General features: G+C 35.2%; 1 protein-coding gene across 1 annotated transcript in view; it reads right to left on the bottom strand.

The window, feature by feature from the left end:
• The window catches only part of fras1 (Fraser extracellular matrix complex subunit 1), a 263784-nt gene that overhangs the window by 115200 nt on the left and 130287 nt on the right, over nt 1-18297 (bottom strand). The window contains exons 25-26 of the mRNA XM_055011340.1: nt 15414-15498; nt 8504-8827 (exon numbers count right to left, since the gene is read on the bottom strand). Coding sequence (XP_054867315.1) covers nt 8504-8827; nt 15414-15498 — 409 coding nt within the window. The remainder of the gene's footprint in view (nt 1-8503; nt 8828-15413; nt 15499-18297) is intronic.

The following is an 18297-nucleotide window of genomic DNA, read 5'->3' as shown; positions in this document are numbered from 1 at the left end:
TTGTGGTCATTCTGTCTCTTTTTGGTCATTTTGCATTTTTTTGTGGTTGTTTTGTGTCTTATTTTGGTCATTTTGCATCTTTTTATGGTTGTTTTGTGGCTAATTTAGGTCATTTTGTGTTTTTTGGGTCATTTTGTGTCACATATTGTTTCATTTCATGTCTTATTTGGTCATTTTTCATCTTTTTGTGGTTATGTTGTCACATAATATTAGTTTTACATCTCTTGTTGGTCAATTTGCATTTTTTTGTGGTTGTTTTCTGTCTTATTTTGTTCATTTTGCATTTTTTATGGTTGTTTTGTGGCTAATTTTGGTCATTTTGCATTTTTTTGTGGTTATTTTCCGTCACATATTGTTTCATTTCATGTCTTATTTGGTCATTTTTCATCTTTTTGTGGTTATGTTGTCACATAATATTCATTTTACATCTCTTTTTGGTCATTTTGCATCTTTTTTGTGGTCATTTTGTGTTTTTTTTTCTCATTTTGGTCAGTGTTTCGTTTCCTTTTTGATCTTTTGCATTTCTTTGCCGATCTAATAATCCCTCAGGGTTTTATTTTGCAGCGTCGTGGGAGCACTGAAGGTTCAGGAAGTCTTTATTGACAGATTTACTCTGTAGATTCAGGCCTTTATTGCCTTTGATCTTTTCCACTTCCTTTTGATTCTCTCCTCATGTCACTCTGCAGTTTCGTTCTAAAGCATCTTTCCCAGCTGGACGCTTTCAGTGTTAAAGTCATGTTAGACACTTGACATTTTTCACCCCAGAAATCCTCAGAGGTTTCAGAGAACTACAGATTGCATGTTTATCCAGCCGGCTGGTCTTTGATGCAACGTATCAGAAGGTGCACAACAGGAAACAGGAGGTATTTTTGGGTTATTACAGCTTCGTGTAAGAGGTGAGTTTGACTTTAAGGCTGGAGTCAGACCACAAGAGTTTTAAAACAACACAAAACAAGAAACAGAACAGATATTCCCTCTCAAACCTAAGATATCACACCTGTGTGTTAACAATATGAACTCTGAAATCTGCTGGCAGGTTTGTTTAAAAACAAATCACCTAAATTGCACCATTTTTCAGAGGCAGACAGTAGAAACAGAGAAAAACCTCAGATTTTTAAGCTATCTGATGGTCTGTGAAGGCATTGTGTTGGAAAAATAGCAAAAATCTTCATTTTTTGTGGTCATTTTGAATTTTTTGTTGTTGTTTTGTGCTTTTTTTGGTCGTTTTGCTTCTGTTTATAGTTGCTTTGTGTCATATTTTGGTCCTTTTACATCGTTTTGTGGTCGCTTTGTGTCGTATTTTGGTAATTTTGCCTCTGTTTAATCATTTTGTGTGTTTTTGTGGTTGTTTTGTGTCTTGTTTTAGTCATTTTGTATCTATGTTTAATCACTGTGTCTTTTTTGGTCATTGTATGTCTTTGTATGGTTGTTTTGTGTCTTACTTTGGTCATTTTGTATCTTTTTGTGGTCATTTTGTGTATTTTATGGTAATTTTCCATTATGTTGTGGCTGTTTTCTTCAGATTTTGGTCATTTTGTGTGTTTTTTAGTCATTTTACCTCTTTTTGTGGTCATTTTGTGTATTTTATGGTAATTTCCCATCATTTTGTAGTTGTTTTACGTATTTTTTTTGGTCATTTTGCTTCTCTTTATAGTTGTTTTGTGTCATATTTTGGTCATTTTGCATCCAAAGTAAGTCACTTTGTGTCTTAGTTTGGTCATTTTGTATCTAGCTTTATTATATTGTGTCTTTCATTTTCATTTTATGAGTTTTTATGGTTGTTGTCTTACTTTGGTCATTTTGCATCTTTTTATGGTCATTTTGTGTTTTTTTGTGGACATTTTACATCTTTTTGTAGTTGTTTGGTGTCTTATTTTGGTCATTTAGCTTTTTTTGTAGTCATTATGTGTCTTTTATGATAATTTTCCATCATTTTGTGGCTGTTTTGTATCATATTTTGGTCCTTTAGAATCATTTTGTGGTCATTTTGTGTCTTATTTTGGTCTTTTTGCATCTTTTTTGGGTTGTTTTCTGAATCCTTTTGGTCATTCTGCATCTTTTGTGGTCATTTTGTGTATTTTATAATCATTTTCCAACGTTTTGTGGAGGTTTTGTGCCTTTTTTCGGTCATTTTGCTTCTCTTTATAGTTGTTTTGTGTCATATTTTGGTCATTTTGCATCATATTGGAGTCATTATGTACCTTTTATGGTAATTTTCCATCATTTTGTGGTTGTTTTTGTCATATTTTGGTCCTTTAGCATCTTTTTGTGGTCATTTTGCATCTTTTTTTTGGTTGTTTTCCATCTGATTTTGGTCATTTTGTAACTTTTTGTGGTTGTTTTGTGTCTTGTTTTATCCATTTTGCATCTTTTTTGCTCATTTTGTGTCTTTTTTTGGTCATTTTTCATCTTTTTGTCATTCATTTGCATCTTTTTGTGGTTGTTTTGTTTCTATTTTCATCCTTTTCTATCTTTTTGTGGTAATTTTTTGTATTATTTTGGTCATTTTGCATCTTTCTGTGGTTGTTTTGTGTCATATTTTGGTCATTTTTTAAATCTTTTTGTCATTAATTTGCATCTTTTTGTGTTTGTTTTGTGTCTTATTTTGGTCATTTTGCATCTTAGTTTAATCATTTTGTGTCCGATCACAGAAGATCTTCTCTCATGTCAGGAAAACACAGTATCACAGTTGTCTTCTCCCTGCATTTCTTAACTTTCGCATTAACTTTCTGCGCTGTGGTAATTTACATCAAGCGAACACGCTGCTGCTGAGACTCGTCCAAAACTGGCCGACATTAATCAGGCCCATCCTCTGGGCTCTCCATCACGCTGTCCGTCCTGCTCCGTCTAATGCGCGACAGAATGCAGCATCAGGACATTTTACAGTAGATGGATGCCGGTTCGTATTGATTTACAGAAGCTCACCATCTGTACACAACCGGACAAACAGAGCTGCCGTCCAAACATCCAGCAGCATGAAGACAAGACAAAAGTTTCTCTGCTGCTGGGACAAATGCTTAACTGGATCTCAGTGTTGTTTAGTGACATTTACAGGTTTGTTTTTCACACATAAATGATTTTAACTCTGGCTGCTGAGGCAAAGAGTGGGACGAGTATTCATTTTGCGTCTCTTTGTGGTCATTTTGTGTCTGATTTTGGTTGTTTTGCCTCTTTTTGAGGTCAATTTATGTTTTATTTTTGGTCATTTTGTGTCTTATGTTGGTCTTTTTTGCATCTGTAATCATTTTGTGTCTTATTTGTTCATTTTGCATCTCTTTCTGATTGTTTTGTGACATAGTCTTTTTGCATCTCTTTGTGTTCATTTTGCATCTTTCTCAGCATTTTGAGTTTAATTTTGGTTCCTTTGCTTCTGTTTCTCGTCATTTTGTGTCTTATTGTGGTCGTTTTGCATCTAGCAATAAACTAGTTAGTTACATCTCCAAAATTAAAAATACTGCAGCGGTTCAGGATTAATAATGTATTTTAGTCAGTAAAATTAGTTGTTTAAATATATTTTTTGCGGTATTTCACACCATATATATCTATATCTATATCTATATCTATCTATATATATATATATATATATATATATATATATATATATATATATATATATATATATATATATATATATATATATATATATAGATATAGATATAGATATATATATATATATATATAGGATGTTAACACCAATATTTAAACTCTTTACATTAAACCCTACCACCAAGACTGTTCTTTTATGTTTATTAGAAAGCATTTTTGTACTCGGCTTTTGTTTTAAATGTCCTGTACATGCATCTGTGTCTGTTTATGACTATAATGATCACATCCACATCTCTTCCTCCAGACCTAAATGCCACTTTAGCCCCAGTTTTAACCCTCCATGCAGCTCTCTGACAACCTGACACGTTCCACAACCTTCAAGCTCTGTTCAAACTGATCTGTCTCTGATTCTCATCTGTCTGGGTCGCATCCTCGTCTCCAACTGTGTGTTTTTAGTGTCACGCTTTGTAATCGAGCTGCCAGAGCTGTCTGACGCCAACACCAGCCTCCCCTCTCGCATCGGTCACAGCAGCCGCCACTCGTTGCAAGATAATTGCGTCCTTGTCATAAAAAACCGAGGAGGGATGACGGCTGCCATTTTTAAAAAGGCCTGACCTGCTCTTCTCTGTGACGGCCGTTCAGACGGCGCCTCCGGCAAACGGTTTTCAGGGATAAAGTCAACACGGCTCGTTGTGTGGACACGTCGAGGGGAATCAGAGAGACAGTCGAGGCAATTAGAGGAACAGGGTGGATGTTAGGAATGTTTAGACAGACTCAACTCAGTTTAACGGGATAAACTGCTAGAATGTGCAGAAAAACTAAAAACTAAGAGAAGATTTTTGAGATCCAGTGTGCCTCTAACATATTAGCTTAGCAGTTAGCTTGAATATTTGCAAAAGTTTCTCTTGGTATGATGCAAAAATAAGCAAAAGTTGAGGCACCTAAAGGGACTTTGGAGGGAAAAGGTGGATACCAAGACGGTTTAGACAGATTTAATTTAGTTTGTCAGATGATAAACTGCTAAAATGTGCATGAAACTGAAAACACAAACTGCCTTAAACACTTGTTACAATTAGCTTTTTAGCTGAGACAGAACGACAGTTGGTGTAAACATTGAAACTGTGCAAAGACGTTTCGAAATAATCCAAAACTGAGCAAAAGTTGAGGACATTAAAGGGAGTTTAGAAGGAAAAATGTGAATGTCAGGAATGCTTAGACAGTATAGATTTAGTATGTTAGAGGATAAACTGCAGAAATGTGCAGAAAAACTGGAAACAAAAAGAAGATTCTTGAGATCTAGTGTGTTTCAGTTGCTTTTTACACTTAGTTTAGCCGTTAGCTTAAACATGTGCTAAAATGTCTCTTGATTTATCCAAAACTGAGTGAACTGTGAGGCAATTACAGGGATTTTAGAGGAAAAACGTGGATACCAATAATGTTTAGACAGATTTAATTCAGTTTGTCAGAGGAAAAAATGATAAAATGTGCAGAAAAACTGGAAACAAAAGGAAGATTTTTAAGATGTATTCTGTGCGTCAGTTGCTTTGTACAATTAGCTTCGTCGTTAGCTTGAACATTTGCTAAAATGCCTTGTGATTTATCAAAACGTGAGTGAATGGTGAGATTATTAAAGGAATTTAGACAGATTTCACTCAGTTTGTCAGAGGATAAACTCAAAAATGTGATATATTCTGTGCTTCAGTTGCTTTTCACAATTAGCGTAGCCGTTAGCTTGAACATGTGCAAACGTGTCTCTTGTTTTATCCAAAAGTGAGCAAAAGTTGAGGAAATTAAGGGAAGTTTAGAGGAAAAAAGTGGATGTTAAGAATGTTTAGAACAGTATTAATTCAGTTTGTCAGAGAATAGACTGCTAAAATGTGCAGAAAAAGATTTTTGAGATCCAGTGTGCTTTACTTTTTACAATTAGCTTAGCCGTTAGCTTGAACATGTGCAAAACTATTTCTTGATTTATCCAAAACTGAGCTAAAGTTGAGGCAATTAAAGATAATTTAGACAGATTTAACTCAGTTTGCCAGAGGATAAACTGCTAAAATGTGCAGAAAAACTGGAAACAAAAGGAAGCTTTTTGAGATATGTTCTGTGCTTCAGTTGCTTCTTACAATTAGCTCAGCCATTAGCTTGGACATGTGCAAAAATATCTCCTGATTTATCCGAAACTGAACAAAAGCTGAGGCAATTAAAGGTAATTTAGAGGAATAATGTAGATGTCAGAGATGTTTAGACAGATTTAACTCAATCTGTCAGAGGATAAATTCATAAAATGTGCAGAAAATTGAAAGCAAAAGGAAGATTTTTTAAATATATTCTGTGCTTCAGTTGCTTCTTACAATTAGCTTAGCGGTTGCTAAAAGTGCTAAAGTGTCTGTCGATATAATCCTAAGCTGACCATCTGCTGCCACTCTGGCTGTAAGTTAATGTTTGTTTTCATGCTACAGAATCAGAATCTTGTTGCCGTTGCGTGACGACTTTGCTGTAAGTGAATTCAATGAGCATCTTTCTGCTCTTTAACTACTAAACTCTGAACCGCTGCAGCACAAATCACTCCTGGAGCTCATTTCAATAAATCAAACATGCATGAGGCTCGGAATTTATTCAATTTTAAAGCGATTATGAGTTTAAAAAAAGAAAACGAGAAAGCCCTTTGACTTGGCTTTAATGCCTGCACACATAAAAGCGTTCGCTGCTGCCGGAGGACGACTCAGTTTTCCTCCGAGAGACGGCGAAGCTCTGAAACCATGCAAATGAAATTCTGTTGGCGTTGGAGATATTTCAGCTCCCACAGAATCATGTTACCTCTCTGTTTCCCACTCTGGAATTAGATTTATTCAGCTGATTTGGCTTTAACGTGAGAAATAAAGCAAAGAAGAGGACTTTAGATGGCGGAGATCAGACAGCATTTTGTAGCATTTGATGCTAATTTCAGAAGGATAATAAACTGATATTTGTCTTTTTTTCTGACCGTTTGCTGCTACAGTCGGTGCAGAAATCATAAATTATCTCAGCTGTGCAACATCCAGGAAGGACTTTATATCCAGTAATAATAAACGATTGAAGTTTGACTAGAAATTAAACACCAGAGAGCCTTTAACATGGTTTGTTAAAGGAGGATTGTTGTTGCGTTTGCTATTTAGTTCCTGCTCAGACTTGGAACAGAATTTGGACCTTGGCAGCGTCTAGATGTGTCCTGAGCAGCAATCCTGGATGTAGCAGATGTTTTACTTACCCAAAAAGCTTCACCAGCCCTGGATAAAGTTTAAGATTATATCAAGAGACACGTCTCCACACATTGAAGCTAACTGCTAAGCTAACAGTAAGAAGCAATCTTCATTCGATTCCAGTTTTTCTGCACATTTTAACAGTTTTGTCCTCTGACAAACTGAGTTAAATCTGTCTAAACTGTCTTGACATCCACTCTGCTCCTTTAAAATTCCTTTACTTGCCTCAACTTTTGCTCAGTTTTGGATGATATCGAGACAGTTTTGCACTTCTTCACGCTAACTGTCTTTCTGACTGAGCTATAAGGCTTTTATTGTGTTTGGGTGCTTTACACAAAGTAGATGAAATAATTTAAAAAAATAAATTTTCTATGCGGAATCCTTGAAACACATGTATCGTTGCTGCAAAAAGAATACCTACAGCCAAGCATGGTGGTGGCAGTATTATGCTCTGGGGCCATTTTGGAGAATAATAAAGAATAATGAAGAAGGAATAATTACCTCCACTTTCTTCAGGAAACCTAAAACCATCAGCAGAAGGTTGATCTTGGACACAGCTGGATGTTTCAACCAGACAATGAGTCCGAACACTAATCCAAAGTGGTGAAGAAATGGTTCAATTAGGCTAGAATGAAGGTTTTAGACTGTTCTCCATAAAATGTTTTAACTTAAACATCAACAAATTTAGATGAACTGTGCTAATTCTGTTGAGAGAAATGGTCAAAAGTGGACTAAGGATGTTTAACCAGTTATTAGCATTTCTGTATGTATATTTTTGACCCAACAGTTTTTGTCATTTTAGTAAAAGACCTTCAATAAATTTATACAACAGGTAATCCTTCTCCTTTGATTTTTCTATTTACTTTGTATAAAGCACCAAAACAGTCCCAAAGCATGATACTGCCACCTCCATGCATCATGGTCAGTATACTATGAAAGAACCAAAATGCATGATTGTTTACTTTGTTTTTTTGGTGACAAAGTCACATCCTGTCATAGAAAATTCAGACTTATAGGAGTCATTGGAAACTCTTGATCAGGGGTGTCAAACATGCGGCCCGTGGGCCAAAACCAGCCCTCCAGAGGGTCTGATCCGGCCCACAGGACGACTTTGTAAAGTGTAAAAATGACAGAGAAGACATTAACTGCAAACTGTAAATTTGTAAAACTGTAAGTTTTAATTGATTTCTAGATCTTGGCAAGTAGTTTTGATCATAAAGTAAAATACTAGATTGCTCAGTTCCAGACAGCTGTGACTAAATGTTGTGCTCCTTTGTCGACACTTTGTGAACTGGAAGCTGTAATGTGGAAATGATAAACTGAGGAATAATGTTGTAATAATAATTTAGTTTTCTTAAGAACTTTCAGGTTGTTCATGATGTTTTGCTTCAAGATAACTCCTTAAATGTGAACATTTTCAGAATGTACTTTTGTGCATTAAAACAAAGGAAAGATTTGGAGTTGTGGTTATTTATAGGTTATTATTCTGTGATTTTACTGGTCGCTTGAGATGAAATTAGGCTGAATGTGGAACCTGAACTAGAATGAGTTTGACACCCCTGGTCTAGATCATTATGACATGCATGGTCTTCAGTGTATGTAGACTTGTGAGTGTAAATAAAGCAGGTTAGATGAAGGCTCAGAGGATAAATTCAGACCTGTTCATTCTATATTTAGTGATTTTTTTAGCCACGTTGCTGCTCTATAAACCGTCCTCCTACCTTCTGACTGATGCTGACTCTCAGCAGGATGTTCCTGTAGCTGTGTCCGTCGTTGACCTGCAGCACCGTGACGTCCTGCTCGGCCTGCGACCCGTCGTGGACGTACCGGATCTGTTCCCGTGACAACTCCTCCAGCTTGAAGCGGCTCAGCGCCCGGTCGCCGTGGAGACGGGCCAGCCGGCCGTGGCGGGGCGGCTCCAGCACCATGACCAGGACGTCGGCCGGGTTGTCGGGGTCGTCCAGCTGCAGCGTCGCCTTGGTGACGGTCGCCGAGCTGCCGCGACCCTCCACCGGCAGAACGGAGAGGGTGAGGACGCTGGGAGGCTGGAGAGGACGGAACGAGACGGGATGAGAGTGGAGACGGAGCTCTACAACTTATTAGAAGAAAAGCTTCAGTTGGAACACGCTGCACATCTTTCTTTTTGTGCTTGTTTTGTGTCTGATTTTGGTCATTTTGCATCTTTTGTGGTTGTTTTGAGTTATTTTGCATCTCTTCGTTAACATTTTGTGTAATATTTTGGTAATTTTGCATCTTTTTGTGGTCATTCTGTGTCTTTTTGTGGTCATTCTGTGTCTTATTTTGGTCATTTTCCATCTTTTTGTGGTTGTTTTGTGTCTTATTTTCATAATTTTACACCTTTTTGTGGTTGTTTTGTGGCTAATTTGGGTCATTTTACCTCTTTTGTTGGCATTTTGTGGTTTTTTTTGGTCATTTTGAATCTTTTTGTGGTCATTTTGTGGTCATTTTGTGTCTTTTTGTGGTCATTTTCCATCTTTTAGTGCTTGTTCTGTGTCTTTTTTTGGTCATTTTCCATCTTTTGCGGTTGTTTTAGGGTTATTTTGCATCTCTTTGTCAACATTTTGTGTAATATTTTGGTAATTTTGCATCTTTTTGTGGTCATTATGTGTCTTTTTGTGGTCATTCTGTGTCTTATTTTGGTCATTTTCCATCTTTTTGTGGTTGTTTTGTGTCTTATTTTCATAATTTTACACCTTTTTGTGGTTGTTTTGTGGCTAATTTGGGTCATTTTACCTCTTTTGTTGGCATTTTGTGTCTTTTTTGGTCATTTTGAATCTTTTTGTGGTCATTTTGTGTCTTTTTGTGGTCATTTTCCATCTTTTTTTGGTCATTTTCCATCTTTTGCGGTTGTTTTAGGGTTATTTTGCATCTGTCAACATTTTGTGTAATATTTTGGTAATTTTGCATCTTTTTGTGGTTGTTTTGTGTCTTATGTTCATAATTTTGCACCTTTTTGTGGTTGTTTTGTGTCTTATTTTGGTCATTTCGCATCTTTTTGTGGTTGTTTTGTCGCTAATTTTGGTCATTTTACATCTTCTTGTGGTTATTTTGTGTCTGACTTTAGTCATTTTGCATCTTTTGTGGTCATTTTGTGTCTTTTTTGGTAATTTTCCATCTTTTTGTGCTTGTTTTGTGGCTAATTTTGGTCATTTTACATCTTTTTGTGGTCATTTTGTGTCTGATTTTGGTCATTTTGCATCTTATTGTGAACACACTGCTTGGACGAGGTTTCCAACTCTTTAAGGACAGACGAGGCAGTAATTTCCCCTCAAAGTGTCCGATGATGTTTTATTTCTCAGAGGATCGGGGTTTCGGTAAAATGAAGCCGGTCGCCTCATTATGCTGCTCTGTTTGTTTTCTGTCTTATTTTTATCATTTTGCATGGTTTTTTTTTTGTCATTTTCTGTCTTTTTGTGGTCATTTTGTAACTCTGTGGTTGTTTTGGTTTTTTTTTTGGTTGTTTTCTGTCTTATTTTTGTCATTTTGCATGTTTTTTTTTATTGTATGTCTTTTTGTGGTCATTTTGTAACTCTTTGTTGTCATTTTGCATCTTTTTGTGGTTGTTTTATGTCTTATTTTGGTCATTTTATATCTTTTTGTGGTTGTTTTGAGGTACTTTGTATCTCTTTGCGAACATTATGTGTCATATTTTGGTCCTTTTGGATCATTTTCTGGTTGTTTTGACATTTTGCAGCTCTTTGTAGCCATCTTGTGTCTTATTTTGACCATTTTGCATCGACTGTCCGCCACTGGCTGCGTCTGTAGCTCCGTTAGTGGAATAAATGCACTGAGAAATGAGGTCATTATTGAAAAACTGCTGGATTTTAGTAAGTTTTCCTTTCTTAGAGACAATAATTAGGAGTTGAACTCCACATATTTTTGCATTTTAACTTTCTGAACCCTAGAACTTACAGGTGATTTTAAACAACAGCAACAAAAAAAACAATTTTTTTTATATCAAGAAAGTATAAAAACAGAAAGAATGATTGTATATTTAGCTTTTTGATGGTCCTTGAATTGATCAAACCACAAGTTGCAAGTTGCAAACCCTCAGACAACCACCTCTGTGCAGCCGTTAACCTCTTTTAGCTCATTTTTTTTTTATTTTTAGCTACAAAAAATGTAGAAAGCAGCAAAGTGTTGAGAAAATGCCTAAATATGCAAACTCAAACCAATATATAAACTTGCATAAAAGAAAACTTGTAAAATCACAGAAAAAATACTAATTTACTTTTGCATTTGGCCATAAAATTACACCATTGCTACTGTTTTAAAATAAGCAGAATTATTTTTCAGATATTTGTAAATATTCACAGGAAAATTCTGTACATTAAAGACTGAAAAAAAATTCTGTGTTTTTACTCAATATTTACTGTAATTTAACAAAGCATTAAAACCTGTAAAATAATTGTAAATCCTTTTATTTAAAAGCTGCTAAAAACAATAAAAATATGGTTCAAAATGGGTGAAGTCTAATAGTGTTTTTTATACTAAAATTAATAAAAATTGAAATGTTAGTAGTGTAATAATATTAGATTTTTACATGAACAGCGTCTTTAAAAAATGCTAATGTTTAAAGATGTTTGAGGCACCGGAGAGGAATTATCTGTCAGGAGACAGGCGACTTGGTGGAGGGTTTTTTTGGAAATGTTGTGTGAAAAATGCAGCTAAGACCTGCTGGAGCTGAGTAAATACATAAAGCAAACAGGTGGGAGCTCCTGGATGGGAGATGTGGCCTCAGGGGCTCCAGCAGAAGCTTTCTGTGCCGTTTTCTGGGTTATTTCTGTGTTTTTGCGCTTTGTTTTTCCCGCTGCGACGGCGCTGGATGCTGGCGATCAGAGCAGGAGAGTTCATGAGATTCTCAGTGTCCTAACAGCAGCGTTTTATTTTCCTGTTTCATCTGTGGCAGACAGAACTACCTGTAAAAACCGACCGTTCAGCTGAAACTCATCCAGAAAAACCCAAACACAGACTCAATGGGCGACGACTGACGGTTCAGTGGAGTCGAATGTGTCATCAGAGGAAAATAAAAGTCAGAGAAGCTTCAGTTTAAATGAAAATGTTCCTGAAAAATGTGTTTTTATGTGTGAAGCTTCAGAAAAGCTTCAGCAGACAGTGGACTGGTAGAAACTCTGAGCTGAGTTTCATCTAACTGGATATTTTTTTCAGATTTTAGCCCAAAAAAAAAAAAAAAAACAGCACTAAAGACATTTCCTTTAATATTTTACAGCCTCCAGCTCCAACAGCAGCCTTTAGATTTACAACTTGTGAGCTCTGGAGTTTATTTACTTACCACCTGTTGAACAAAATGTAAAAATTCAACATTTTTTAAAGAGTTTTTGACTGTACTTTTTGCAAAAAAAAAAAAAAGACAATTTGCTGTTAATTTACAGTCTTTCCTTGTTTTGTTTAATATTATTCAGTAAAATCACAGGAAAAAAAATGCAGAAACTGACACATCAATTGTGAAAAAAACAGGCCAACACTGTAAATTATTTTTAAAAACAACCATTTTTTTAATGGTTTTTGACTGCAACTGTCATGACGATATGACAGTTAGGTGTTCATTTACAGACTTTTCTTGTTTTGTTTTTATTCAGTAAAACCACAGGAAAAAAATGTATAAATTCTAACATTAGTTGTGGACAAAACTGGCCAAGACTGTAAATTATGAATAAAATGTAAATAAAAAAAAACAAAACAACAAAAACTAAAATACTTTTAAAATAAAATTTATTTATAATTACAAAATATCATTTTGCTGTAAATTTACAGGTTTTCCTTGTGTTGTTAAATTAAAAATAACTTAAACATTGTTGAAAAATCAAAGTGAAAAATAATTAATTCACACTTTAATTGTGAAAAAGCAAGCCAAGACTGTGAATTATGAATAAAATGTAAAAAAAACCCCAAAAATATTAAAATATTTTAAAATTAAGTTAATTGATTTAAATTACATTTAATTAAATTAATTAATTTAATTTCAATTAAAATTTATTTTAAATAAAAATAACATACTATTTTGTTGTTAATTTACAGATTTCCCTTACTTTGTTAAATTAAAAATAACTTTGATTAATTATTTTTGTAAAACCACAGAAAAAAATGCATTAATTCACACATTAATTGTGAAAAAGCAAGCCAAGACTGATTAATTCTCAATAAAATGTAAAAAAGGAGAGATTAAAATATTTTTAAATTTATTATTATTATTATTATTATTATTATTATTATTATTATTATTATTATTATTATTAATAATAATAATTAATTTAAAGTAAAATGTATTTTTAATTGAAATAAAATACCATTTTGGTTTAATTCACAGATTTTCCTTGTTTTGTTAAATTGCAAATAATTTTGATTCAATATTTTTGTAAAATCACATTAAAAATTATCATTTCACACATTAATTGTAAGCATAAGATTTAAAAAATGCAACTGCAATTGCAAAAAACCCCTAAAATTACAGTTAAACACTGCATTAAAACTGTTAATTTCTAACTGTGTATATTATATTAAAGTGCATAAAAAAACTAAAAAGAAAAAACTTAACTTTTGCCAGAAAAGTGTCTTTAAAGAAACAATATTTACTGTTGGTAAGATGGGAGGAAAATAATGATTTATATTTACAGAGATAGAAAATAAAGGATGCAGTTTTTACAAAATGAAGTGAATCCTGAGAGAAAATTTATAAATTAATAAATATTTAAATGGAATATTTATAAATTTCCAATGTAGATATGTGTCTGAAATGGGTGTTTTTTTAGCATATATTTTATATTATTTGACATTTATAATCATTATTTTTTTAAATTCTATTTTAATTTGCACTGTTTCCTTTTAAGATTGCACTTCATTTCATGAGTGAATAATGATTCTGCAAGTTTACCAGGTGAGAACAGTCTTTAAAAACATTAAAAATCACATCTATAGGAGTTAAACTGCAGAGAAAACAAATTGAAAACTGAAATTCTGATGAGATAAATGTTGATAAATGTGCAAAGATAGAGCAGATCGTCACCAAAACCACTGCCTCGTGTATTTAAATGACTCATTCAAGGAGCATCTTCACAGCAGAAACTGTTCATTTCAGCTTTTATAAGTTGGATTTATGCACAAAACTTCACCAGAGTTGCTTCTGAAGGATGAATCCTGCAGTGAACCAGATCTGGACGACAGATTCAACCCTCTCCTCTCAGGTAATTGCTTCGTTATTTATATTTTATTTATTATTTTATATCGAGCGTCTGTCACAGCGACCGTCATCTGATCCCACAGCGACACTTTAATCCCCCGACTCTCATTATTCTGGATCTTTGTGTCAGAACCAGAGGTCGACGGTGGAACGAAGCCTCAAAAAAATGCAGATGAGATGCAAAGATGACGCAGCAAAAAGACAAACAGCTGCACTGGAAAACATGAACGGCTGGATTAACTGTGGTTTTGTGCTGATTGTTTTTGATGTAATACACACAGACACATCTATAAATATATATATATATATATATATATATATATATATATATATATATATATATATACATATACATATATGTCTGTAATTAGTGTCTGAATGCTTGTTTAGAATTAATAAATGACGTAATAAACTAGATATGTAATTAGTGTGTTACACTGTAAAAAATGTAAACTTTTAACTGTATTTTTTTAAATTAAATTTTATTTATTTACTGTTATTTTTTTGTTCAATCCCCCCAAAATTACTGATTTACATTTAGACTTAACACTTTTATAATTATACTGTTTTACTGTATTTATATCAGCTAAAAATATAACTATTTTCCAGATATTAGCATTTTTTTGTTTGTTTAGATTTTAATACTAAAGTAGTCAACAAACAAATTAGGACACTAGCTGCCAGATTTTCACCATTTTCGTACAATATTATTGCTTTTTATTATCATTTATATTTTTTATTATTTATGTATATATTTTTGTTGTTATTTTATATATCATATTACTATTTATTAATTAATTCATATGGTAACTTTTAAATGGTAATTAGTGTTTTTACAATGTTTTATAAACAAAACATTATTTTAGAGATATCTAAAAGCTAAAATTTTCCAAAATGTCAATACAGTATTTTGTAAAATAACTAGTAAAATCATAGAAAAAAAGTAGTAGTTTACAAATTAACTATAAAAAATGTATATAATAGTAATATTTTTTGTATATCCTACTCTTTTTAAACAATTAAAAAAAAAAAAAAGAAGTTTCATGACCTTAAAGTAAAGGAAAAAGTTGTTAAAACCCCCCAAAAATGGATTTTCACTGTTCAGATTTGCAGCAAAATGTATCAAGTTCACCTCAAAGTGTAACTTTCTCTGCATTTTCTGACACTTTAACATCTCAGACAGTCGGCAGATTCACAGTGAACTAAATCTGAAAACAAACAGGTCGTATTATTCTTCTGCACCTGTGAAGCTGCTAAACTGAGCTGAACGCTGAGTCTTTATTAGATAAACCCGTCTGATTTACGACGCAGCAGTTTTCAGTGAACGATTCAGCTTCATTTCTCCTCCAGTCAGTTTTAAAGAAGAACATCTGACATTAAATAAAGCCAAGGTGAATGAAGCGACTTCCTACCTGCATGGACACAGCTTGGACCTGGACGGTTTCTGGTCTGGAGAAGAGCTGAGGGTCGGAGACTCGCAGTTTAAACTCACCGCTTCTGCAGAAAAAAGACATTTTTAATCAGCTGAAGGCAAAAGATTTAAACAACAGCTTTGAATTTTCTGTTTTGGTAAATAACAGATACTATTTCATAAAATAACAGAAAAAATTTATTAATTTATATACCAACAGGACAAAAGTGTAAACAATGTTGACATCAAAAATCTGTATTTTTATATCAGGAAAATCATTTGTTGACAATGTTTGACAATAAAATTAGACTTTTTGTTTGTATATTTGTATTTAAAAGAGCAAAATATTGTTATTTTTATAGATATTTGGTAATTGAAAGAAACATTTAAGAAGTAAAATCACAAAAAAGGTATTATATCACATGTTGAGCCTTAAAAAAACGGCCACAAAATGTAAATAATGTCCAAAATAAAAATCAGTATTTTAAAAAATCTGTAACCAAGAAAATGTATTTATGCATATTTGCTGTTTTTTCAAAAAAAAACTCAAACATGATTTACATCATCATGCTGCCACCACCATGCTTCACATCATGATGCTGCCACCACCGTGCTTCACATCATGATGCTGCCAACACCATGCTTCACATCATGATGCTGCCACCACCGTGCTTCACATCATGATGCTGCCACCACCGTGCTTCACATCATGATGCTGCCACCACCATGCTTCACATCATGATGCTGCCACCACCGTGCTTCACATCATGATGCTGCCACCACCATGCTTCACATCATGATGCTGCCACCACCATGCTTCACATCATGATGCTGCCACCCCGCTTCACATCATGATGCTGCCACCACCATGCTTCACACCATGATGCTGCCACCACCATGCTTCACATCATGATGCTGCCACCACCATGCTTCACATCATGATGCTGCCACCACCATGCTTCACATCATGATGCTGCCACCACCATGCTTCACATCATGATGCTGCCACCCCGCTTCACACCATGATGCTGCCACCACCATGCTTCACATCATGATGCTGCCACCACCATGCTTCACACCATGATGCTGCCACCACCATGCTTTACATCATGATGCTGCCACCACCGTGCCTTACAGCATTTGTTATGGCTCAGATAATTAAGGCTCCTTGAAGATGTATTGGACGTCTTATTCCAGTAAGACAAGGGAAAGAAATGTAAATAAACAGGAATTTGAATGAACATGACTTAGCAACTGTCTTTAGTTTGCCCCTGAGGTTTCTGGGAAAATGAGTCCTGTGGGGCCACGGAGTGTGTAGTCATCAGACCTAATCACCTCAGAGTGGAGGACAGTGGGTAACCACAAACACTCGGCAGCCCACCTGCTCTCACACTCATCACCGATAGCTCCTCTCAGCCCGCTGCCTCTACATCATCAAAGACAAGCCTTATTACCCACAATCCCCTGGGGCGGGAGCTGGGACTCAGCCAGCGGCGCCTCCAGTCCAAATGACTGAGCGGCTTGTTTGCTCAGTGACTGCTGAAAGGAAAATGTGGCTTCTAGTGGAGCAGAGTGAAGAGAGTGTTTGGAAAAAGCAACATATCACCAGTGATATGTTTCATATAAATCTAGTTGTTGGGATTTTTGAAATTCTTCAACATCAATATTCTCTTCAGTGCTGTAACTCTATTTTGTATTCTAAAGTAGTAATAACTAGGAAAATATCCCATTCCGTTCAACACCGTGTCTAAAAATGCACAACAATATGGAGTCTAGTGCTTTTAACCACAGTTAGTGAGCAGCTTTTTCTTTTTAAATTTCCAGACTTCTAGGTAGATTTTTTCGACCATATTTGACATCTGAGTACAAATAGCTGCATGTATACTCTGAAAATATAACTGTTAGCATGTACAGTGGCTATAGAAAGTGTTTAGTAACATTTCTGACAAGAATTGACCCCCAAAACACTCTTTCATGACAAAACAGGTTCCTATAAAATAATGCTAATTAATTAAAAATACAAAATTTAAAATAACTGATTTCATATGTTAATATTTAATAAATGCACCTTTGAGCCTCTGTTGGTCTCAATCAGCCTCAACATCTGTCAACATTGTGCTTCACATCATGATGCTGCCACCACCATGCTTCACATCATGATGCTGCCACCGCCATGCTTCACACCATGATGCTACCACCACCATGCTTCACATCATGATGCTACCACCACCATGCTTCACGTCATGATGCTGCCACCACCATGTTTCACATCATGATGCTGCCACCACCATGCTTCACATCATGATGCTGCCACCACCATGTTTCACATCATGATGCTGCCACCACCATGCTTCACGTCATGATGCTACCACCACCATGCTTCACGTCATGATGCTGCCACCACCATGTTTCACATCATGATGCTACCACCACCGTGCTTCACGTCATGATGCTGCCACCACCGTGCTTCACATCATGATGCTGCCACCACCATGCTTCACATCATGATGCTGCCACCACCATGTTTCACATCATGATGCTGCCGCCACCATGCTTCACATCATGATGCTGCCACCACCATGTTTCACATCATGATGCTGCCACCACCATGCTTCACGTCATGATGCTGCCGCCACCATGCTTCATGTCATGATGCTGCCGCCACCATGCTTCATGTCATGATGCTGCCGCCACCATGCTTCACATCATAGGTGTCTTGGTGGCCTCCCTCACTAGTCTCTTTTATCGGTCTCTCAGGTCTTGAGAACGTCCTGCTGTAGTCAAATTTATTCATGTTCCATCTTCCTTCCATTTCTTACTGATGGATTTAACTGGACTCCAAGAGATATTCAGGAACTTGGAAATGTTCTTGTATCGTCCTGACT

This window comes from Amphiprion ocellaris, chromosome 6 (genome assembly GCF_022539595.1).
Source record: "Amphiprion ocellaris isolate individual 3 ecotype Okinawa chromosome 6, ASM2253959v1, whole genome shotgun sequence".
Taxonomy (NCBI): Eukaryota; Metazoa; Chordata; class Actinopteri; family Pomacentridae; genus Amphiprion; species Amphiprion ocellaris.
The sequence above is the reverse complement of the archived record's forward strand: the minus strand, read 5'-3'. Positions and strand labels throughout refer to the sequence as shown.